Below are 23225 nucleotides of genomic sequence, written 5' to 3' on the forward strand. Positions count from 1 at the left end.
GGGACACATGTACCATCACCCAGGGCCCCAGCAGTAATCACTGCCAGAGCTTCACTTAACCCTCACAGGCCCCCACCCCTACTTAGACTTGGGAGAACACTGAATTTTAAAGACAATCGAGATGACTCTTTCCACTGTCACTGTCTGGCTCTGGTTCTCATTTTACAGAAACCGAGGCTCATGGAGGTGAGGGAACAAGCTTAAGCTCATACAGCTATCCAATCTTCGAGTTCAAGCCAGGTCTCTCTGACTGCAGTGAAGTGCTTAGGGTTAGATCTGTAAAATGGAAACTAGAGCACTTACAAAATATGGTTGCTATGAGGATCAGATGAGCTCGTGAAGGTGAACCTGCCAATGGAAGAACCACCTAAGGGAAGGAACCATCTTATTCACCTTTGCACCACCAGTGCCTGGCACACTGTTGGTAATCAATATACTTTTTAAAAGATCCATGAGTGCATAAATTAATAAATGAATGAATGAATAAAAAAAATAAGCCACCTAGCAGAGGGGCCTGGAACACAAGAAGTCTTGAATAAATGCTCCTGTCCCTTCGTTGCTCTGGAGGGTGGCAGCCAGACACTCAGTCTCTGTGCCTGGCACTTGGTAGGCCTTGATGAGTGTGTGTGATGGGATAGGTGACTCTCAGGAGTACTGGGCCTTCAAGGCCGTGGGGAAATGCATGTCTTCTCAGCCAGAAGTAGTGGCACGTGCTCCGAGCTGCAGGTTATGGCATGCCCTCTTGGCCAGGGCTTCCCTCCGCTGCAGGGTAAGGGCCGCCCATCTTCCAAGCTGAGCTTGGCCCAGTAGTTAGCCAGACTCAGTGGTAGCCCTGGCTGCATGCACCAGTGGAGGGCAGAGGCAAATCCTTCCAGCTGCAGATCAGCCAGTGATGGGGACATGACCATCCAAGGAGGTACTCCGCCCAGCCCAACTCAACTTCATTCCATTCTTCCATCCTGCCTCTCCTTCTCTGTCTTCTTGGGGCTTCATTAATCAGTCCCCTGTGGCTGGTGACTGGGTAAATGTGTATCTAGAAGAGTGCCTGGCATACAGTAGGTGCTCAATAAATATTGGTGGAATGAGTGAATGAATAAACGAAAACAGGACTGAAGGAAGAGACAGGCTGACTGATGTGTGTCTATTTATTGGCACAGGGTCCTACAGGGCCAAAACCCCCTCCCTCCCCACCCTCTACCCTGTAAAAATAAACTCTGTCCTCTCTCCCTGCTCTATTGGCTTTTCTGCTTGGGCCAGGGAGGACCAGTGCAGCCCCTATGACTTGTGCCCCAAGACACAGGAACCAGCATCCCCTTTACATACACACCATACATACTTCCCCTCTGAGCCCCGGGGAAACTGGGAGGCAGCAGGTGGGCTTGTAAAGGCCCTCAGGCTTCCACTGAGAGCTGAGCACAGCGGGTCTGTCAGTGAGGGTTGGCAGCAGTATTGGGAGAAGCAGCATAAGAAACATGGGTTTGGGGGTAGCCCCTGAGAATGGAGCTGAAAGGAGCTGGGTCCACTCCCGAGTGGACCTCGGGGAGAAGTATGGGAGGCACGCCACCCAGGCCCTGTGTGGTCCGAGTGTGGCAGGCACAGCAGGCCCCAAGGCCACCAAGTCAAGTGATCTCAGCACTAGAAGAGGCAGACTCCTTTCTGTGAGAGCTGATGCCCCCCTCCGCCTCCCAGGCCTCTTCCAGGCAGGGTGACATGGAAGGATGTCACAGTGAATGGTGGGGGCTCTGCTGGAGGCAGGGGTACCCCCAAAGCAGAGGCACAATGTGGTGTTTGAGGGAGGACTGGGATTCATGTCACCTGGGGCATGGAGGGGCTGGACCCAGCCCAGCTGGCATTTGCCTTCTGTAAACCTGGAGCAAACAGCTTTGCTGGGCGTGCTGCCCCAGGTTCTGGCAACAGCGACCTAGTTCTCCCCAGCCCCAGGTCTACCACACCTCACACAGCTGCCCTGGGTTCATGGGGGAGCCGACAGGGCAGCCGAAGTGCCGCAGGAAGTCACGGGAGTTGGAGAGAGTGCCCAGCACGCGGAAGCGGGCAGGGCTGTGGGGGTCGGTCACCAGCCCCTCGTGAGAGCTTTCGGGTGTGCGGACTGAGCACCACACCTGCAGGCCAGGACAGACATGGGGACATATGGTGTCTAGTGCAGACAGGGCGACAGACTGGGCTGCAGCAGAGCCATCCTGGGGACGCAAACCACCACTACCCCAGCCCCTCTGCTCAAGAGGCCTCCAGGACATAGCCATCATCTCAGCTACAACCCCTTGCTATCAGCACTGAGGGAGGGTAACGTGCCTTCTCTCCCAAATTCCTTGAAGGCCTTTCAAAGCTGCCCTGGACACTGGGTTGCCAAGAACAAATACGTCTGAGGGGAGGAAGCATGCCCCCCCAGAGACTGCCTGCGGTAGTGCAAAGTGCCTTGAAGAGACCCTACCTGAGTTCTTGCTCTGCCACTTACTTTATTCCTGGGTAGCCCCGGATGAACCACATTGTCCCTAAGCTTTAGTTGCCTCCTCCAAAGCCACCTCACAGGAACATGGTGGAGGTCAATCCTGCACCCTACCTGCTGCCCCTGAAGCAGGGCAGCCCTGCCCTCTGGGATCTGCAAAAGCCTCCTGAGGAGTTCTCCTTCCTCAGGCCTCCTGGCATGCTTTCCTGAGCACCACCCCCCACACCCCATCTTCAGCCCATTTCCCAGTCCCTTTCCTGCATGCCCCAGACTTCTAATGACATGCCCAGGAGGGAGCGGGAGAGGGGCAGGCCCCAGATTTCCTGGGAGGAAAATACCTGGGCAAATCCCACAAAGAAGAGCTGGTGATTGGTGAGCCCCACAGCTGGCAACTGCTGCTCCTCCCCGTGCTTTCTCAGCCACGCTTTGTAAGCCTGGGGTCAGGCACAGGGGCAGCACGTCCATCAGGGCTTGCCCACCACCTCCACCCACTCCCACTGCCCAACCCCTCCCGGCCCCCCACTGGGGGCAGGTGGGCCTCAGCCACTGGAGGCAGCTAGGCGACTCACATTATAGGCAGCCTTAAGCCCCCCGTTGTCAGCGATGTTCTCCCCCAGCGTCTGGCGGCCATTGAGCCTCTCCCCGTTGACCTGGTACTGGCTGTACTGCTCCTCCATGCAGGCCGCGTGGTTCCGGAAGGCGGCCAGGGATTCGTTCTGCCACCAGGGCCGCAGGTTCCCTTCCTTGTCATATTCACGCCCTGAGGAGAACTAACCTTTGCACCTCGCCGAGACTACAGCAGCTTTCCACCAGCCCTCGTCCACAGATTGCAGGCCCCCTGTGGCCTGCTCCCAATATTCCAAGGCCTTGCAAGACACTGGGAATTCTAGGCTGGAGGGGGCAACTCTACGGGCCTCTACCTTGGTCATCAAAGGCATGTGTCAACTCATGGCCCATCACCACGCCGATGCCACCAAAGTTCAGGGCCCTGGTAGGTGAGGAATGCATGAGGACACGGTCAGGGAACTTCCGGATCCCACCTCCAGCCCCGTGCCTGGCTTATCCACAGGCCCAGTCCCCAGCACCCAGCCCCTCCTGCCCCAGACCCACTTGGGGTGGTTACGGGTGTAGAAGGGGGCCTGCAGAATGCCAGCAGGGAAGACGATTTCATTCTTGGTTGGAAGGTAGTAGGCATTCACTGTCTGGGGCGTCATGCTCCACCTGGGAGAGCGAGAGGGAGAGGCTAAGGCTCCTGAGGCTCCTGATGCCCGTCCCAGCCCAGCAGCCCTGACCTACCTCCTGCAAAGCCCTTGTGCTTCTGGTTTGAGATGTCTTGCCACCCCCTTCCCCAGCCCTGGAAATGTCCCCTACCTCTCCTGCTGCCCCAAGTGTCTACAGTCCCCCATTCTCACTGGTCCCGGCTGGGAGGCTTGCGGAGCTGGTCAGCCATCACCTTAGCAGAGAAATTGTACAAATTCAACATGTTCTGGAAGAAGGAATCTTCAGAGACTTCATACTGTGGGAGTGGTGCAAGGCAGAAAGCAAGCAAGACAACGTGTTGGGGAAAAGAACAGTCCCAGTTTGGCTACTAATTAGCACCTCTCTGAGCCTCAGTTTTCCTCAAAGGCAAAATAGGAGTAAAATATTTAGGAAATAAGAAGCGCCAATACTTAAAGAGTATTTATGTTGCTGGTGCTTTATTGTTTCTATTCTCACAACAACCCTATGAGGTTGGTACCAATAGGGTCCCCATTTTACAAATGAAGACACTCAGGCCCAGAGAGATTATGTAACTTGTCCGAGGTTACACAGGTAGGGAGGAGTAGAAAGAGGATTGGTGAGCGCTGCATTCTCCTGCTCCCTAGCCTGCAGCCTGGCACACAGCCAGCACGGAATGGTGTCCCATTGCCCGCACTTGCTTCTGAAACGAACCAACAGGCACCTCCTTCCCTCCCAGTGCTTGAGCCGCAATTACTGAGCTGAGAACAGAGCCCCTCCCCACAACCACCTCAGGGATGAAGTTCAGCACCGGTGAGCCCAGCTACTCACCCCATCATAAACATCATCCAGTTCTTTGGGCTCCAGGATGAAGTCCGGGAAACCAATCATATCATAGATGGCGTCTGCCTGAAGAGACCAGGTTAAGGGTTTCCCTCCCCGGGCTCCCCCCACCAAAAAAAACTGTATCCTCCATCTCCACCTGAAGATGGCGCCCCAACCCTAGCCACGGCTCACTTTCTCCTTGGCTGCCTGGCGGGTCTTCTCATCCATCCAAACCAGCTGCCCCAGGGCCTCCTCAAAGGCGGTCCGGATCTCACTGATCATCCCCTCAGCCTGGGAGGAGGGGGGGGGGTAAGCTGGCCTCTCAATGCACTGATGGACTCCCTCACACCCGGCCCTGGACTTAAAGTAAGGCTGAGCATCTTGGGAAGATGAGGAGGAAACATCATTTGTGAAGGTCCTGAGATCGTGGGTGGCTTTTTTTCTAATTAATAAAAAAACTTAACTGACAATAAGTTAATCGGATTAATATAATTTAATATAGTGTGTTGATTTTTATCCGATTATGGAAGGAAGGCATTTATAGCATAAAATTTGGGAAATTGAGAAAAGGCGAAGAGGGAAACAGACCACTTATAATCCCATCACTCAGAGAGAACTCCTTTTTTAACATTTTGATTATCTACTTTAAGAGTCTTTCCCTGCCTGGATATACAAATATAACATGGAAGTATGTTGTGCAACATACATATATCTTATAAACTACTTTTTTTCACTTAACAATACATCATGAGTTTTAGGCTGCCTCATAATTCACCCTAACCACAATCTTTCTTCCAGTCCCTATGATTAGATGTTTCAGCTGTTTTCATTTCCGCCTATTATAAACCACACTGCAAGAAACATCCTTGCAGATAACACTTTAAGCACACTCATTATCATCTCCTAATAAATAAATATTATTTTCCTAACTTTATGGGCAACATAAACTCATTGTAGAAAATTTGGAAAATATAGAGAACTTTAAAGGACAAAAAGCACCCCTCCTAATCCTATCACCCAAAGTAATTACTGTTCATTTATTGATGAATTTCCATTCAGTTCCCCCCTCTTCATTTACACACATGAATGAACAGTGGATTTGAACTAAAACAAGGAGTGGTGTTGGAAGAACCTTGAAGACTCACAATTTCCTTGCTTTGCCGGTCGAACGTGGCCTTCACGAAGAGGGAGCCCAAAGCGAAGCCAAGTGCATCGTCTGTGTTGGAGATGCAGGTCTGCCACCTTGGCATGCAGGACTGTAAGGGACAAAGAGCCAGGCATCCCAGAGATGGCTCTGCTCTCCAGTCTGCAGACCCTTCTCTTCTCTGTCTCCGGGGCCGGCCCTCTGGGCTCTGAGCAATGGCAACATGGGCTTGGGGTGCTGCCATCTCTCCCTCAGACTCCAGGGAAAATAAAGGGCAGAACTGAAAAGTGGGCCAATTCCAGCAACAAAACCTCAGGAGGAACAGGTGTGCTGCCCGCTCTGTTCTTAGAACTCTCCTATTAAGTTTCTAAGGGGCCCACTGGGGGCCAAAAGTTTCTTTGCTCAGCTCCATATCCCAGTCTTATATCCAGTCAGTCCCCCAGGCCAGGAACCCGCAAGTCACCAGCTTCCTCCATCTCCCTACCCCCACGTTCAATCTATCACCAGTGTTCACTACCCTGACTTCTTGGTCCTCTCCCCTGTCCACCCCTTTGCCACTTCCCTGTCCTACAACACTATCATCTCTGGCCAAAGATTGTAGTCACCTCCGAACCAGACACTCTGGCTCCATTCCCATCCCCCTCCTCTGTCTCTCCCCTCCATCTTCCACTTAGCTGCCGGAGAGATCATCCAATACATATATCTAACTGGGTTATTCTGCTTAAAATCAGCCTATGGCTCCCCATCGCTGAAAGAATCAAGGCCTGACTTCTTAACAGAGCATTGGGGTCCCTTTATAGATTGCCCCAGACCCACCTCAGCACCCTCAGCCTCTCAGTGAGCCTGCTCCCAAACTCATAACAGAGCGCATGCAAGCCCGTGATGTTCCTGGCCTCTGGGAATTTGCACATCCTGTTCTTTTGCCCTTCTCCCTTGCTCCCTTGGTGAACTAATTCTTCCAATGTCACCCCTCTTCATATAGGACCATCCTGAGGCCTCCCTCTCCCCCAGGTAGGATGTGCTATCCCTTCCTCTGTTCTGTAGCACAAAGGTCTTTCACACACTGTGAGCTCTTATCACCCTAAAATACAACGTTTGTTTACATGTCCATGTCCCCCACTTCATGGGGCATCTTGAAACTAGGAACTACATTTCTTCATCTTCTTAACCACCATCATCAAAGCTGAGTGCCTCTGCATGGGATGCCCTGCTGTTTCCTCAAGACAACACTGCAAGCTCTTCCTGTGTCACACACCAGGGAATGGAGAGACAGACTGGGCGACATGCCCCACCAAGGTCCCATAGGCCAAAACATGGAGGAGTTGGGATGGCAACCCAAGTCATCTGGATTCCTATGCCTGTGCTCCACACTCTACCAGGAAACAATGGTGCCTGACACACAGGTGCACTAGACTGGACTGGAAGGTGGGGACAGAGTCAGAAATCCCACCTTCTTGGTGCCATAGAGGGTCTCCAGCAGTTTCTCCTGTGCAGACTCAAAGCGGTGGTCCAGGCTCGAGGTTGTCTTCTGCACCAGGTTCCAAATCAGGTAATTGTTCAGGACGCTGGCATCCAGACCAGAACGTAAGGAAAGGGCAGGTGCGGTACCATTTCCACCCCAAATCTGCTCCACGAACGTGCAGGCAACAGAAGGTCTGAGAGGCATATGTAGGAGCTGTCCCAGAATCCCTCTGTCTCACCCTGGGACCACACACCTGCCTGCAGAAGTCAGTTTGGAGCAAGGTGTGGGAATAAAGAGCGTAAATGGGACCCCTGAAGCCCCAGCCTAGGGGAACAGCCTGCAGACATTCTCTTTTGATGTCTGGAAGGTCCAGGGCCTTGTCAAATGCTGCTCTGTGTCTGGCTGTGCCAGTCCCCATGCCCAGTCCCTGCCCGGACCTGCGTGGAGCTCTGAGCCCCACCTCCCACACTTTGGACTCTTCCCAACCTTGGCTCTGTGTGGTTGATGAGCTCTGACACCTGCTGCAAATAATCCGTCCCATACACCACCACCGGCTCAGAGTCACCCAGCTCCAGCGGTGACAGCAAGAAAGACAGAAACTCCAGCCAGTCCATGGAGGGCGCCAGGGCCTATAACCAAAAAAAACTCCAAACAAACAAACAAACAAACAACACAAAACACAAAACAAAAACAAAAACAAAATTCAAGCCTCCTTGCCTGTCCGCCTGGCTTCCATCAGACCCCTCCCCCATTGATATGTTGGAGCCTGGGAACCCTTCCCATTGCCATGGCAACATCTAGTAGCTGCTTGGTAGCCCCTTCCTGCAAAAATTCCTTTTCCAGGCCTGAGTGCTCCTCAATTTGGGAGCCCAATCACTTATTATACCAAGAAAAACCACCCTATATAATATTCAGCTGGGGCATAGATACTCAAATATTTTCACAACAGTTGATGGAATCCAACTCCCTTGACACCATCCAGGGTCTCTACATAACTGGTTTCTCCTTCAGAACCCCTCCTTACCCAGCCTCTCCATCATCCAACTAAAGGGTTGGTTCCTGGCACAGTAAGGGCCCTCCAGGAGATGCTTCCAAATTTCTTTTTGATTGTTTTGTGGACATCTTGTACAAATTGTTATAGATTTTTAACATAATCCCTCTATGCAACCCCAGGCAACATGAAAGGGGACCAAGGGATGGCCTAGTGAGAGGTGACCTAAAATGGATAGGAACAGTGCAGCTGGGAAGCTCAGAAAAGCAAGCGAATGCGGAAAGGACTGGCTGCCTCAGAAAGCCTGCGGGAAGGAGAGCTGGGAGGTCTGCTCCAGGGACTGGCCCCTCCCGGCTGCCTCTGTGCCTCGCCCACCCCACCTGCAGCTCTGCGATGCTCATCTTATGATAGATCTTCTCCTCGTCCCGCCTCTGGTCCTGGGGCACTGTGATGTTGGCCAGTTGTATCTCCAGCTCCAGCACCTGCCGCATCTGCTCCCGTGTGGACGTGGGCCGTCCGCCCAGCAATATCCCCAGCTCCTCCATGTAGTCCAGGTAGGCAGTAAGGACCTGTCAAAGCCCTGAGTCATCCTTGGAGCCCAGCAACAGGTCCTGCCCAAGGCTGAGAGGGTCTGTTCTACCCCCCTCCCACTAACCATCTCTGCTGCTGACCCTCCTCACAGAAGCTTTCTTGGACAACCCTGTTTTGTTTTTGTCATACTGTTCACCACCATCTGCTAGGATCTTGTTTATTTATTTGTATACTTACTTATCATCTATTTCCCCAAAGAGAAGGTAAGGTCAGGAGAGCACTGTTGCAAGTTACAGCTGCTTATCCACCCCTCCTCCGTTAGGGCCTAGAATGGGACCTGGCACAGAACAGGTGCCCTGTAAATATTTGTCCAGTGGATGGACCTGCTTCCCACACTGCTCTGCCTTCTCATTTCCTAAAGCCCTTCTATTCTTTCAGCACATCAGTGACCACATGCCGTCCCCTAACAGCTGAGTGGACCCCATGGGGAATGTGGTCCATAGCAGCTTTCATGACCTTCCATCTCCCATCCAGGCAGGCCTCAACCTTGCTGCTTTCTCAGCTCCGCTCTAGTCTCCAAGGGGGAGAAAAGTACAGAAAAGAAATACATGATAACCACATGTATGTACATGTATCAGACTCTGCTGGGGCCTCACAGGTAATGTATCTTTCTTCCCTCTCACAGCAACTCCATAAAGTGGGTATTAGTTCCATTTTACAACGAGGAAACGAGCTTAAGGTTACATGACTTGACTCCTATCACAAACTAGCAGATGGCAGAGTCCAAATGCGGCGCAGGCCTGGCAGTTCCAGCCACGGCCCCAGCACTATGTGGGCCCAGTGCAACCTCATGCTGCTTCAGACCCTGCTGGCACCTGAGCTCCAGCGAGGTAGGGACTGTTTTCTCTGTTCTCCACGGTAGCCTCTAGCACAGCATCTGGCACCTAGTAGGTGCTCCATAAATATTTGTTGACTGAAGGGAAGAGAACCTGCAAACAGACCCTCAGCACTGCTCAGCACCAGCTCCCTGTGGCCCTCCTCCCAGGCGCCCCTACTCACTCTGCCCCTGAAGCCCCGCCCCTGGGGTTCCCTCAATCACCAAAGGCCGTTTCCTCCTCTACTGGATTGAAAACTTCCAGATCCCTTAATATCCATTCCCTATACTTCAAATTTTCTTTCTCCCGCTTCTCTTCTTCCTTGCTGCTGGTGTCAGAGAAAGAGGTTTGAGGACCAGTCCCAGTCATCCCAGTGCCCATGGGCTCGGTTGGTTCAACCAGTCATCCTGACCATGCCCTGTTGCCACCCATCTCACTTATCCCTTTCTCTCCCTGCCTTTAGCTAAAGACTTACCCTGAGACTTTCCTGAACCCTGTTTTACTCCTAAGTTTTTATCCTAGGTGAACGTTTTATGCTGGAGCTTCCCTTAGATGCTGGCACAGACTTCCTGCCTGAGACAACCAGCAACACACAGAGCTGAACTGGAGCTTTCTCCCGCCGATTCCCAATTGTTGAACCATGCTGTTCTCTCCGGCCTGCTCAAAACTCTCTCCTCTCCTGACTCAGGTGACGCTAAACTGCATACCTGTTCACACCCCTCCTTTTCCATTTCTTTTGGGATAAATGCCCAATCTGATCCACGGTGTCCATGCATAATATGAATCTGCATGCCTGTCCAGGACTTGGCCCCCCTCCCCTCCCCACTCCCCACACTGGTTCATCAATGGGTTATATGCCCTCCCACCTCAGAGCCTTTGCATACGCTCTTCCCTTTGCCTGAAACTTCTCCCTTCACGGCAGTCTGCCCTTATCCTAGGACAAGGCTCGTTCCCTGTGACACTCAGTCTGGGAATGCCGTGCCGCCCCTCTGTGACAGGCCCAGCAACTGCACAGAGGATGACTGTACACCAAGCCGCTTCGTGGCTTCTCCCCCACCAAGAGGGCAAAGGCACTGTCTTGTTTACCACATGCCTGGAGGAAGTTCTGGCTGAGGAATGCTCAGTGTTTGAGAACCAAAGAAAGGACAGATGACTCTCCCAGTAGTGTTACTCCACAGAGGCCGACCTCACTGGCTCTCTTTCTGCCACTGCCCTTAATGCAAGCATCTGCCTCTTTCCCTTCTGTATTCTTCTCCTGCCTCTCACTTCCCTCAAGCGTTTGTCTACATTTTTAGGAGATGCCCCACAAGCCCTTGGCTCCCTCCAACCTCGTCCCCTCTCTGGGACTTCACCCAGCTTCCACAGCTGCCTGCTGACCTCCCCAGATAGACGGTACCCAGGTTGCTCACAATCAAACATCTAAAACAAGTGGTCCCCACTCCCTGAGTGTCTGCATAAGTTTGTATCTGCCCTTCCCCAAACAGGCACCATAGAAGGTCAATGCTATGATCCCCATTTTATAGATGAAGAAACAGCTTCATCTTGCACCAAGCCACAGCGCTGGGATCAAAAACAAGGCGTGACCCCAGAGTCTGCCCTTTTCCTGTGACATCACCCTGTTTCCTCTTCCCCAATGTGCTCTGAGCCAGTTCTTCCTCCAGACACCCCTGGTTCTCCAAGGACTCCTCCATTCCATCATCACTCAGGCTTACAGCCTCATCTGTCTTTATCCCTTCCTCCTACTCCTCTCTTTGAACACCCAGTCACCGACAATTCACGATTTGCACTTGGCTATGTCTCTTGGATCCTCCCCTTCCTAATATTCCTTCTGCCACTTCCCACATCTGAGCCCTTACAGACTCAGAGCCTAGAGTACTACTGACTTAACTCATCTCTAGGCTCCCTCTCTTGCATCTACTTGCCACACCAAGCATTGCTTACTGGGTTGCTCCCTTCCTGCCCTGGAGCGTGCAATAGCCCTTGGAGGCCTAGACAATAAAACTCAGGTGGATTCCAGGTCCCCTCTACAACTAGTTCCTATCCACCTGTCCAGCCTCTCATCTGCTTTGAGCTCCACATTTTGCCAAACTGGACCCCTTCTCATGGTCCAAACATGCCTTAGCTTTATCCTTCTTCAAGACTTTGTTTAAACTCTTCTCATTACCCAGCGTGTCCTCATGCACTCTTAGATATTCTACATGGCCCGGCTCAGATGCAATCTCATTAAGAAACCTCTGACTATCTGAGTTTCTCCTGAGGCCTAGAGACCCCCTTTTGAGCCCATTCTCAGCTATGTAGGTCCATGAATCCGTCTACACTGAAAGCTTTGTGTGGCAGTGGCTCTGGAGGGACATCTCAGAATTCCCCCATTGCACCTGGCACACAGTAGATGCCTATAAAATGTTGTCCTAGAAGAATAAGGGGAAAGAAGTAAAGAAGGGGAGAGGGAACAGAAGGAAAGGAGGGAGGGAAAGAGAGGAGGATGAGAAGGAAGGGAGGGAGGAAGGAAAGGAGGGAAGAGTGAAGGGAGAAAGAAGGACGGAAGGGTAGTTGGCTGACTAGGTGACAGGACAGGTTCACCTTTCCCACTATGACCCTGGGCAAAGGGAAAAGTAAACAAGCATCAGACCAGCTCAACAGTGGGGTGGGGTTGGGTGTTCTGAGGATGCTTCTTACTTTCTCATTGGCGGTCCGGTTTAGGTAGTAATCTCGAGAGGGGAGAAAGAGCCCAGATTGGTCCACCTGCAATAGCAAGTCAAGGGAGTGAGCCTTCCCCCAACGCACACCAAGCATCTTGTACAGGGGTGGGGGATGGAGCCACCCCAGCCTGCCTGTCATAGGGGAGGAGAGTCTGGGCTCAGCAAATGGTCCATTAAGTCCCTCCCAACCCTTCTCCAGACTGGTACCTGGATAACATTGCTGTTGGAGCTCTTGGAGTCGGCACTGACGTAGACAGTGAAGAAGGGGGTGGCCCTGTAGGTCCCTGCTACTGCCTTCAGCACTTCCATGAAGTTGTCCTGGTCCCAGGGCCCCGTAATGTTCCAGCCACCAATCTGAGTAGAGACCATTGTGGAAACTGTGGCACAGGGGCCCCCAAAGCTTTCTGGGGCCATATCCTCTCCCAAGACCTATCCTGACCTCCCCCAGGGGTCCTACCTTGTCAATGAGGTCTCGCAGCGGCTGGGCTCCCAGTTCCTCGATGTGCTCCACCTGCAGGCAGGATAGGTAGAAACGCTGTGTCTTCCGCTCAGCTTCGCTGCTGGAGTTGAAGGTGGTGTTTTCTGTGGGGTAGAACACAGGTCCAGTTGGCAACTATGCTAACTGCTCACAGGGGTCCTGGGCCCTTGCTTGGTCCCTCTCCTTGCCTTGTGAAGGGGCAGGCCTCCTAAAGTAGACCCAGGAAGACTATCGGAAACAACAAAGTGTGGCTTCCTCTCCCCTGTCCACAGAAACCCTCCAAGATCTCTAAGCACCACAGACTCCCTGGTGCCTACCACACCTCAGCAGTGATCCAAGCAGAGTGCAGAGCACAGTCCCTTCATTGTACACTCAGAGGTCTGTCCCCTCAAACCCATCTCCACCTCTCAGGATCCCCCTGCTCTGTGCATCGCCCACCACAGGAGTGTTTGCAGTCATCTACTTATTCATTCCGTCACGGACATTTATTAAGTACCTAAATGCAAAGCCCTGTTCCAGGTGTGAGTTTTACTTGGCACGATGCCTCCCTGAAAGCCCCACTCACCAAGCAGGTGCTTCAGTATGGCCTGGTTCTGGTCCCAGAGGCTGTTGAAGGTGTTCCAGCGAGAACGCCCGTCAGGCAGAGGATTTCTCTGAATCCAGCCTCCACAGGAAAACTGGTAAAAGTCTTCACAGGGACTTACCCCACGGTCCAGGGACTCCAGGATTTTTCCAGCCACTCGAATGCAGGCCTCTGTGAGGCAGGTGCTGTGGGATGGGTCTGTGGCAGGGGACATGGGGGAGGTAGGGGACTGTCAGTGGGTCTGGGAAAAACAAATGCTTTGGGAAGGGCCATGACAACAAGAAGGTTGGGAGGAGAGAGAAAAGCTGGGGGAAGACTGGCCTGACCAGAGAAAACCTGAGTGACCCTTGAGGCCCCAAGGCCCCAACAGCTAGGAGGGCTGGTGACAGGTGTGGGCCCACCTACCTCTGTGGTACTGGACCCCCAGGGCCACCAAGCAGCCCAGTAGCAGTGCAGCCAGCAGTAGAGAGACAGCTGCTAAGACCAGCTCCAACTGGGTGTGCGAGCCCAAGAAGTCTCTTGTCCTCTTCCGGAATCCCACCTGGGGAACACAGCGTAACAGTGAGCTAGCAAGCTGCCGGTGGGGATTCAAGATCACAGAAGTCCTCCCAAAGGGTGAAGACACAGGCAGTTTCCAGAGCCATGGAGCAAAGACGCTAAAGGGGTTGACTTTGGGCACAGGGGCAATGAGGCGGTCTGAGTTGAGTCCTGAGCCTGCTTTGTGCAACGTCATGGCTGACCATCGCCTCACCCTAGTTCTAGCGCAGAGGCCAGAGATAAAGCTGAGGTGGGGGCAGGTGACCCTCCGGGGCAGCCCAGAGCTCCTGGGTCTGCCAGGCGTCATGTCAGGGCTGGGGCCTGGTGAGAAAGGGAGAACCCCCTTGCCCACCTCCACAGCGTCCGGGGAGGCCCCGCCCTCTACGGGGGTCTCAGGTGCGTCTTCCTCCCGCAGCGTGGTCCGTTTGTACTCCACCATCTGCCAGACAGTCGGGGGCGCCAACCGAGGTCAGGCAGAGAGGGCCCTTTGCCCACGGCCCTGCCCCAGTGCCCCTGGCTTGGCCGGGCCCCCTCCTGTCCGCAGGGAGGACTCCCTCTCTCCTGCCGGGCTCTCCGGCCTGGGGCCCCTCCGACCCGCGCCCCGTCCGGCACGCAGCCCCTTCTCGACCAGCCCCTGCTGACGCCTCCTGCCCCCTCGGCCTCAACCCCTCCAGCCAGTCCTCTCCCCGGAGCCCCCACTCACGTTGCCGCCGCCACCCAGCTCCTGCAGCGCGACGTTCATGGTGGAGTAGGGGCGGGTGGCACCTTAGGGCTCCCGGCGGCTGGCCCTCGCCCAGGCCTCGGCCTCGGCCCCCGGCCCGGTCCCGCCGCCGCCCGCCATCAGGGAGGAGCGCGCCCGCTGCTGCCCGCCACCCGCCCTGCGCCCGAGCGTCACGCCGGTGCCCGCGGCCGCCCTCCGGCGACGCCGGGACCCCTCTCCTCTTCAGGATCGGCCTGTCCCCCTCCCAGCAACACCCTCTTGCAAGCCACCCATAATTTCCATGCCTTTGACCCAGGCCCAAACCCTGGTGATACTTCTTGGCCCAATTCCCCACATTGCAGGCCCTCCCCATCCCCCTTAAACACATTTAGGAAGTGATGCTTTCTGGAAGAACATCTGCCCCCAGCAGTCCACACAGCCCCTCTTCAGCCGGGACACACACAGCCACACACGGGGGTGGCCCCGCATCCAGGGAGTCCACACGGCATCTACCCAGAGAGCATACAGACCCAAAGGGCACAACACATGGTCCCCCCCACACTAGACACACACCCAGTGTACACACTGCACACTCACCATCTATACCTCTACAAAAGGCACCCAGAGCCAACACACAAACTGCACTGTCTGACTACACACACACACGGCACACACGGAACCACACTCTGACTCTACTCCTCCACGTTGCTTTGAGACTGCACTTTTACTCCCCAAGATAATCGTTGTCATCAGATCATCTCACAAAGGGAGGGTTACAGATGGTGACAAATTGGCAGGGAAAAAAACAGCCATGCACAGATATTTAAAGAAAAGACGTGCTAACACTTCTAACTTGAGGAAAGCAAACCATTTTATTTGGGAGGTTTACAAGAAAAAAAAAAAACACCAAGCAATATTTAACTGAAAGGCAATAGTGTGGCATGTATGCAGCTGCCATCTGCCTTCCATATTGTCATTTCTTAATCAGGCCTGGTGCTGTTGCAGTCTGCTGCACTGAAGAGTGCCTAGTGGGTTTTTTGCCACAGTTTTTTAAAAAGTGCCTCATTCTCTTCCCTCTTCCCCCAGTTCAGTACATGAATTTGACCTGAGAAGGCTCGGAATGGCGGCAAATCCTTAATGCATTTCTCAACAGTCACCTCGGTCCTCAGCTTGCTGCATGAGGTTCTAGCACGGGCCGCTCTTGTGGCTGAAAAAAGGTGGATGATGAATTGATCAGGTGAAAGTGTTGGATCGCTTTCTTTGGCATTTACACACACACACACACACACACACACACACACACACTGCCCATTGCATGTTCTCAAATAGGAGACAGTACAGTGTTACAGGTAGAATAAAAGATTCTGGATTCAGACTCAATGTCCTCACTTGTAAAATTGAAATAAGAATAGTACCCATGTTAGGGTGCCTGGGTGGCTCAGTCGGTTAACCGTCTGCCTTCAGCCCAGGTCATGATCCTAGCATCCTGGGATTGAGCCCCTTGTCAGGCTCCCTGCTCAGCGGGGAGCCTGCTTTTCCCTCTCTCCGGATCACCCTGCTTGTGTTCCCTCTCTCGCTTTTTCTGTCAAATAAATAAATAAAATCTTAAAAAGGAGAAAAAAAAAGGAATAGCACCCATGTCAAAGGACAGAGTCTGGCACATTAGGGCACTCAGTGTGTGAGCTGCTATTTTTGTGTTATTGTTAAAAACCTATGGATAGAAACGAGAATTGTAAGGTTGGAGGAAGGCTGTTCTATTTCCTCCAGGTAGATGGGTTCTACGTTAATTAGAGGTTCCCTGAACAAGAAGGTTTCACATTCAGCCATACTGGGGTCTGCAGCAGCAAGGCCTTGGGATATCCACTTGGGACAAGTTTCTGCAGTTGTTCATGTTCTGATGACAGTGTGGCATCACAGCACTCACCTCTTTCCTTTATCACCCCCAAGGCTAGATGAAGGGGAACGTGGCAGCAGGGGCAGTCTTGGCCCATGGGAAGTTCCACCACGGCATGACCATGTGAGTGTAACCAAAGCTACTATATAAGAACTTCCTGGCAACAGGCTTATTAGAAATAGTCCTGTGGCTCCATGCCATTATGGAAATAGCAAGCTTATATAGCACTTTAGTATATGCCAGCCACTGTTGAAGGTGCTTTACATATGGGTACCCATTTACCCTCATGGCAATTATGAAGCCATTTTACAGATAAGGAAACAGGCATAGAGAGGCTAAGAGTCACACGGCTAGTAAGTAGCAGAGCTGGGATTCAAACCCAGGCAGTCTGGCTGCTTTCTGGAGAGCACTTTGGCAAAAGGAATCAAAAGGAGGATATACTTCCTCCCAACATTAGTTGCTGGTCTTCTGTCACATTTTCTCTGCAAGTGTAAGGAGAAACACATCAGTTTCCAAGCCAGACAGACATGGACTCAAATCTGAGCTCAATTCTTGATCAGCTGTATGATCTTTATCAAGTTACTTGAAAGCTCAGACACTTAATTTTCTTCATCTGTAAAATGGGAACAATCATCAGTGTCTCAGAGAGTTGCTGTGATAATTATATGCAGCCACTTAGGAGAGAACGTATTACCTACCCTGGTTTTACAGTGTTCTCAGTTTTACCTGGCTTGGCCTAAATGCACATTTCCTTTCCATGTCTCTTTCTTTTTCTTTTTTTTAAAGATTTTATTTATTTATTTGACAGAGATAGAGACAGCCAGTGAGAGAGGAAACACAAGCAGGGGGAGTGGGAGAGGAAGAAGCAGGCTCCCAGCGGAGGAGCCTGATGTGGGGCTCGATCCCAGAACTCCAGGATCACGCCCTGAGCCGAAGGCAGACGCTTAACAACTGAGCCACCCAGGCACCCCTCCATGTCTCTTTCTGGATTCAAATCATTTGTTGGATCATAACTATTTCTGATTACATGTTAAATACCCTAGCATGAGAGGTTTGGATGTTGCTCTATTCTATAATTACATTTCTTTCCTCTGTGTTTATCACCTTTGTCTCTTTTCCCCTTTCTCATTCTGTTATTTTTTTCTATCTTTTCTGCTCTCCCTTTTTTTTTTTAAAGATTTTATTTATTTATTTGACAGAGAGAGAGGCAGTGAGAGAGGGGACACAAGCAGGGGGAGTGGGAGAGGGAGAAGCAGGCTTCCCGCTGAGCAGGGAGCCCCATGCGGGGCTTGATCCCAGAACACCAGGATTGTGACATGAGCCTAAGGCAGATGCTTAATGACTGAGCCACCTAGGCACCCTGCTCTTCTTTTCCTATTCCTAAAATAATCTTTCTGTTGGTCTTTTTTTTCTTCTAAATTGATTGTGAATTGAGAGGGAATGGACAACGGTTTATGTGCTAAACTTACAAGGACAATATAGTCATGAAGATAACAAGACACATTAAAGTCCAGTGTTGACAGAGATGGGAAAAATGGGCATTCTCGCATTCCCTACATTGTTGGTGGCTTATAAATTGATATAACTTTTTTGGCAATATGAATCAAAAGGTGTAAGTGTGGGCACCTGGGTGGGTCAGTCGATTAAGCATCTGCCTTCGGCTCAGGTCATGATCCTAGGGTCCCAGGGTTAAGTCCCATGTCGGGCTACCTGCTCTGCAGGGAGTCTGCTTCTCCCTCTGCCCCTCCCCCCACTTGTTCTCTCAATCTCTTGCTCTCTCTCTCAAATAAATAAAATCTTTAAAAAAAAAAAAAAGGTGTAAGTGTATATACTCTGAACCAGAAAGTCTAATTCTGGGAAATTGTTCCAAGAAATAAGCATTATCTATAGGATGTTTGTATTAGTCAGCTTTTGTTGCAGAACAAACCTCCCCAAAATTTGTGGCTTCAAATCGTGAACATTTATTATTTCTTACGTACTGCAGGTTGACTGGATGGTTCTTCAGTCCCACGTCAGCTCAGCAAGAGGTGGATGGTGTAGCTGAACGGCCTCACTGCCATGTTTGGGCCTCCGTCGGGATGACTGGGCCCTGGCTCTATGTGGTGTCTCCTTCTCCAGTAGTCTAGCCCAGGTTCCTTCATATGGTTGTCTCAGGATTCCCAGAAACAAAAAAACAGGGCAAGCCTCTGTACAAACAGTTTTCAAGCCTTTGCCTGCCCCACATGTGCTAATGTCCCTATCGGGCAAAACAAGTCAGATGGTCAAGCCCAGATTCAGGGAGGGAGAAATAGAATTTACTGCTTGATAGGAGGAGCTACAAAACATTGGACCATTTCCCCCCCCCACAACATTTATTCATCACAGCACTGTCTGTAATAACAAAAGCAAACAGGGGCACCTGGATGGCTCAGCCTGTTAAGCCACTAACTCCTGATTTCAGCTCAGGTCATGATCTCAGGGTCCTGGGATGGAGCCTGCTTCTGGCTGTGCTTCAGGCTCTGTGCTCAGCGCGGGAGTCTGCTTGAGGATTCTCTCCCTCTGCCTCTGCCCCTCCCCCAGCTCTCTCTCTCTCTCAAATAACTAAATCTTTAAACAGAGTGGAGGACTTTTAAAAAAAGAGTAGAGGTCTTGTTGAAGAAATCAAACACCCATACAATGGCATAACAATGTGACATTTACAAAGGATGGAAAGGAAGAGCTAATGCTCTGGGGAAATGTTCTCCATGTAGAATTAAATAGGGGAGTAAAAGGGTTACAAAATCTCATCTTTGTGAAGCAAAAAAAGTATAAGAGCACAGATTTTTCAAAAGAGATCGGAAGGACAGCAACAAAATGTTAACATATCTAATAATGAGATTACTTCTAATTTCTTCCTTATGCTTTCCTGTATATAGCTAACAGTTCTATTGTCTTGCACTTACCTAAACACTTTACATATGTTAATTTACTTAATACAATGACCCAATAACATATAGTCTAACAGTATCATTGTCCCTATTTTATAGATGAGGAACCTAAGACACAGCGAAGCTTACCAACATGCCCAGTCACACATCAGGTAGAAGGAAGATCCTTGATTTGATTCTAAGCTCCATGCTCTTAACTAGTATTCTCTCTTCTAAATCAAGTGATTTGTCTGGGACGAGAGCATGATGTTTGGTAAATGGACCATATCACTGGTTTTAAACCTTTAAAAAATTATCAAAACCTTTTTATTGCAAAAGTAATATACTCCTTAATGTATGAAAGTAATATACTCCCTTATATGGGATAAAAAGATGAAATTCCACCTGCCAGGATTCCAGTACCATTCTCACCTTTCTTTTATATGCATTTGCATACCTAAATGCACAGAGTGTATGTGTGTATGTGTGTATGTGTAGGTGTGTATGCATAAATGTGTGTGTATACTTTTTCCCTGTATATGAAATCACACTCTACAGTCATCATTTGGTGACATTTTGGCAGGCTTTGGAGATCTTACCATGTCAATCCACACAGATCTGCCGTATTCTTTTTTGTGATTTATCAGCCTCTGCTAAATAGAATGAGTCCCAGAAATACCCTCCTGGTATGGACTTCCTTCAACAGGGTGAGAGCAAAGGGCCCCCAGAGAGAGTTTAAGGAAGGAGAAACATAGTCCCCAGAGATGTAAAAAGATGACCCCAAAGTATTTGTAACAGGTTGCATTTGTTTCCTAGGATTGCTGCCACAAAGTACCACAAACTGAGTGGTTAAAACAACAGAAACTTATTCTCTCACAGTTCTGGAGGTGAAAAGTCCAAAATTAAAGTATGGGCAGGACCATACTCCCTGGGAAGATTCTAGGGAAGAATCCTTCCATGCCTCTTCCAGCTTCTCATGGGTCCCAGCAATCCCTGGTGTTCCTTGGCTTGTAGGAACTCCTATCTCCACTTCCTCACATAGCCTTCTTCCCTGTGTGTATGTGTCTTTGTTCATCTGTCCTCTTATAAAAACAGCAGCGACTGGATTTAGGACCCACTCTAATCCAGTATGACCTCATCTTAATTTAACTAATTATATCTGCTAACACTCTATTTCCAAATAAGGGTACATTCTGAGGTTCCAGGGGGATGCAAATTTTAGGGGGCCCCTATTCAACCTACTACATAGGCCTAAAGTTTCCACCTGAATAAAAGTGCCATTATTACTCAAGTGTCAAAAAGCATAGTATTCTGTTTAGAACATACGGATCAAGTCCACTAGGTTTTGAGAGACTTTCAGTTGAGAAATTCAATGCACTGTCACAAAAGTCCAAACAAACTTAATTTCATTTTAGCTGTGAAAATGAGTTTTCATCTCATGGACAGCGATGCAGAACTTCACAATTTTAAGTAGAGGATCACGATTTAAAGACACACCCCCCCAGCCACATTTTTACAACATAACTGTAGCTTAAATCATTCTGTATCTTTACAATTTTGTACTTAGGTCTTGTACTTTAATCATGATCTACCACACACAGCAGGGACAGGAATAAGATTATTTAAGAAGGAGCTAACCAAATGAATTTCAAGTTCAATGGTTATTTCTCCAATCTTTTCATTCTGGGAGTAGACAAGAGAACAATTTCAATTCCCTACCCAGTGCTCTCATCTCATCCTTGGCAAGAACTCTCACGGTCCCTTTAGCACTTTTGGTGAGGGACAGCTCATTACCTCCTGAGACAATCCACTTCATATCAGGACACCAATTTCATCTACAAAACTGTCCTTAATGTAGGTTCTATCACGTTTAATGCTTCAGACTAGAATGGAGAGGCTCAGAGAGGTATGCGTATTATGCAAACGGATGAGGAAAAGCTTGGAGGGATATCTATCAAAGGTTTCATGAGATTTTCTGTATTTTCCTAAAATGTTACAGGTACATGTGAACTAATTTTTTAAAGATTTTATTTTTAAGTAATCTCTACACCCGAAGTAGGGCTTGAACCTACAATCCTGAGATCAAAAGCGGCACAGTCCACTGACTGAGCCAGCCAGACACCCCAAACGAATGTACTTTTTATTTTTATTTTTTTAAAAGATTTTATTTATTTATGTGACAGAGAGACAGCCAGCGAGAGAGGGAACACAGCAGGGGAGTGGGAGAGAAAGAAGCAGGCTCCCAGCGGAGGAGCCCGATGTGGGACTCGATCCCGGAAGGCTGGGATCACGCCCTGAGCCGAAGGCAGACGCCTAACGACTGCGCTACCCAGGCGCCCCACGAATGTACTTTTTAAAACTATAATTATGGGGCCTTCGGTTCAAGGTCACACAGAAAGTGGCAGAGCCAGGATTGGAGCCCATTTCTAGACAACCTCCAGTGGGGTAGAATTTTCTGGACTCGATCCTAGTGACCCTGAGCTTCACCATCTCTTGTCGTTCCAGATCTCAGGGCTCCTTTCATTCCAGCTGGGCCTCCAGCTTTGGACCTCATCCCAGAGAGCAGGATGCAGCTGAGGAGGACTTGCTAGGGATGGGCCTCTAGGTCTGGGGCTTTGAGTGAATCTTGCACAGACCTATTCTCTGGCACTACTCCCTTCGCCAATCCTGGTCCCTGAGGGCAGCCACCATGGCAGTAGCCTCTGCATCCCTGGGACTAACCCTTGGTGAGGAGTTGGAGGAAGGAGACCCAGCACCAGGCAGCTTCACTGTGTGATTTGAAGGGAAGGAGGTAAAGCGCTTCAGGGACACTGGAGACCCCCTCAGCCTCGGGTATGGAATGAATGTACGGGAGGCTTATTACGCTAATCATTTCTGTCGTCAGCTACGCCGAGTGTGGGACCTCCCCCGACCCCCAAGGCCAGCGATTGCGCCAGAGGCCCTGCGCGCTAGCAAGCAGGTGACGCGGCCGCTGACGGCCAGCTGAGGGTAGGGGAGAGAAAAAGGACGCTTTCCCGACTGTGCAGCGGGAACTGTCACGTGATCCCCCGCAACGCGGGGGGGGCGTACCCTCCATCTCTCGTCTTCTACCTCCGGATACCCACTGGCGCGCGCCGCGTCCTCAGGCGCTCCGGGCTTCCCCGCGTCACCTGCAGCCAGGGCGCCCCCCGCGACGCCGCCATTCATTCCTCCTACACAGCGCGCGCAGCCAGAACCTCCAGGGCCAGGAGAACTGCGGGGCACAGGAGGCGCTTTGAGCTCGAGTTTCGGCGCCAGCAGCAGGGGTGGGGGTCTACCCTGGTGCGCGCGCGTCAGCCGAGTTACCGAGATTCCTCCTAGGAGAGACCGAAATTACACAGAAGCTCAGGAGACGTTAACAGTGGCACGTACGTACAGGGGCCAAGCGTGGAGGCATACAGAAAGGCAGAGACACTTCAAAGAAACAGAAGTAGACAGAGACTGTGACACAAAGAGATACGGGGAGCAGAAACAGATACAGACACAGAGAGAAACTGATACATAGGCAGACACAGACACAGACGGGCAGTCAAAGGAACACTCCAGATAAACAGTTTAAGACCCAAAGACCAATCCGACACAAACGCGCCAACTGCGGTGACACCACCCACCCGCCTGAGCTATTCCCGCGTCCGTGGGTTCGCACAGTCCAGCACACCTAACGGGTATGGGACCTTCTCCCCAGAGCGTTTCCAGAGTCCCCCCGTATCGAATGCTATCCAGATTCCAGGATTCTGGCCCCGCCCCGCCCCCCAATTCCCAGTCCCCCTTCCTCGCCTCTAGGAGCCTCCTTGCCAGACCCTCCTCCCGTTCCTCGGGTACCGGTCTCTCTCCCGCCCCCCATTTCCCAGTCTCGCCTCTCCCGGCCAGGATCCTGCACCCGTTGGCGGGTACAATTCATCCAGCCGCCACTCCCGCCTT

General features: G+C 51.1%; 1 protein-coding gene across 10 annotated transcripts in view; it reads right to left on the reverse strand.

Moving 5' to 3' along the window:
• Positions 1 to 1178: 1178 nt before the first annotated feature.
• Positions 1179 to 23225, reverse strand: part of LOC100471173 (endothelin-converting enzyme 2) — a 31656-nt gene continuing 9609 nt past the window's right edge. Inside the window, exons 1-19 of one of the 10 annotated variants that reach the window (XM_002915683.4) lie at positions 14511 to 14647; positions 14160 to 14246; positions 13676 to 13811; positions 13253 to 13468; positions 12667 to 12791; positions 12417 to 12563; positions 12187 to 12252; positions 8485 to 8673; positions 7600 to 7742; positions 7102 to 7216; positions 5653 to 5763; positions 4700 to 4798; positions 4514 to 4591; positions 3877 to 3980; positions 3575 to 3685; positions 3385 to 3452; positions 3034 to 3224; positions 2803 to 2898; positions 1179 to 2120 (exon numbers count right to left, since the gene is read on the reverse strand). In XM_002915683.4, the coding sequence (XP_002915729.1) occupies positions 1944 to 2120; positions 2803 to 2898; positions 3034 to 3224; positions 3385 to 3452; positions 3575 to 3685; positions 3877 to 3980; positions 4514 to 4591; positions 4700 to 4798; positions 5653 to 5763; positions 7102 to 7216; positions 7600 to 7742; positions 8485 to 8673; positions 12187 to 12252; positions 12417 to 12563; positions 12667 to 12791; positions 13253 to 13468; positions 13676 to 13811; positions 14160 to 14246; positions 14511 to 14549 (2298 nt within the window). In that variant the 5' untranslated portion in view covers positions 14550 to 14647 and the 3' untranslated portion in view covers positions 1179 to 1943. Of the gene's footprint in view, positions 2121 to 2802; positions 2899 to 3033; positions 3225 to 3384; positions 3453 to 3574; positions 3686 to 3876; positions 3981 to 4513; positions 4592 to 4699; positions 4799 to 5652; positions 5860 to 7101; positions 7217 to 7599; positions 7743 to 8484; positions 8674 to 12186; positions 12253 to 12416; positions 12564 to 12666; positions 12792 to 13252; positions 13469 to 13675; positions 13812 to 14159; positions 14247 to 14510; positions 14648 to 23225 lie in introns of those variants that run through there. The other 9 variants (XM_034661765.1, XM_034661764.1, XM_019795783.2 and 6 more) reach the window with 9 other exon arrangements.

This window comes from Ailuropoda melanoleuca, chromosome 1 (assembly GCF_002007445.2).
Source record: "Ailuropoda melanoleuca isolate Jingjing chromosome 1, ASM200744v2, whole genome shotgun sequence".
NCBI lineage: Eukaryota > Metazoa > Chordata > Mammalia > Carnivora > Ursidae > Ailuropoda > Ailuropoda melanoleuca.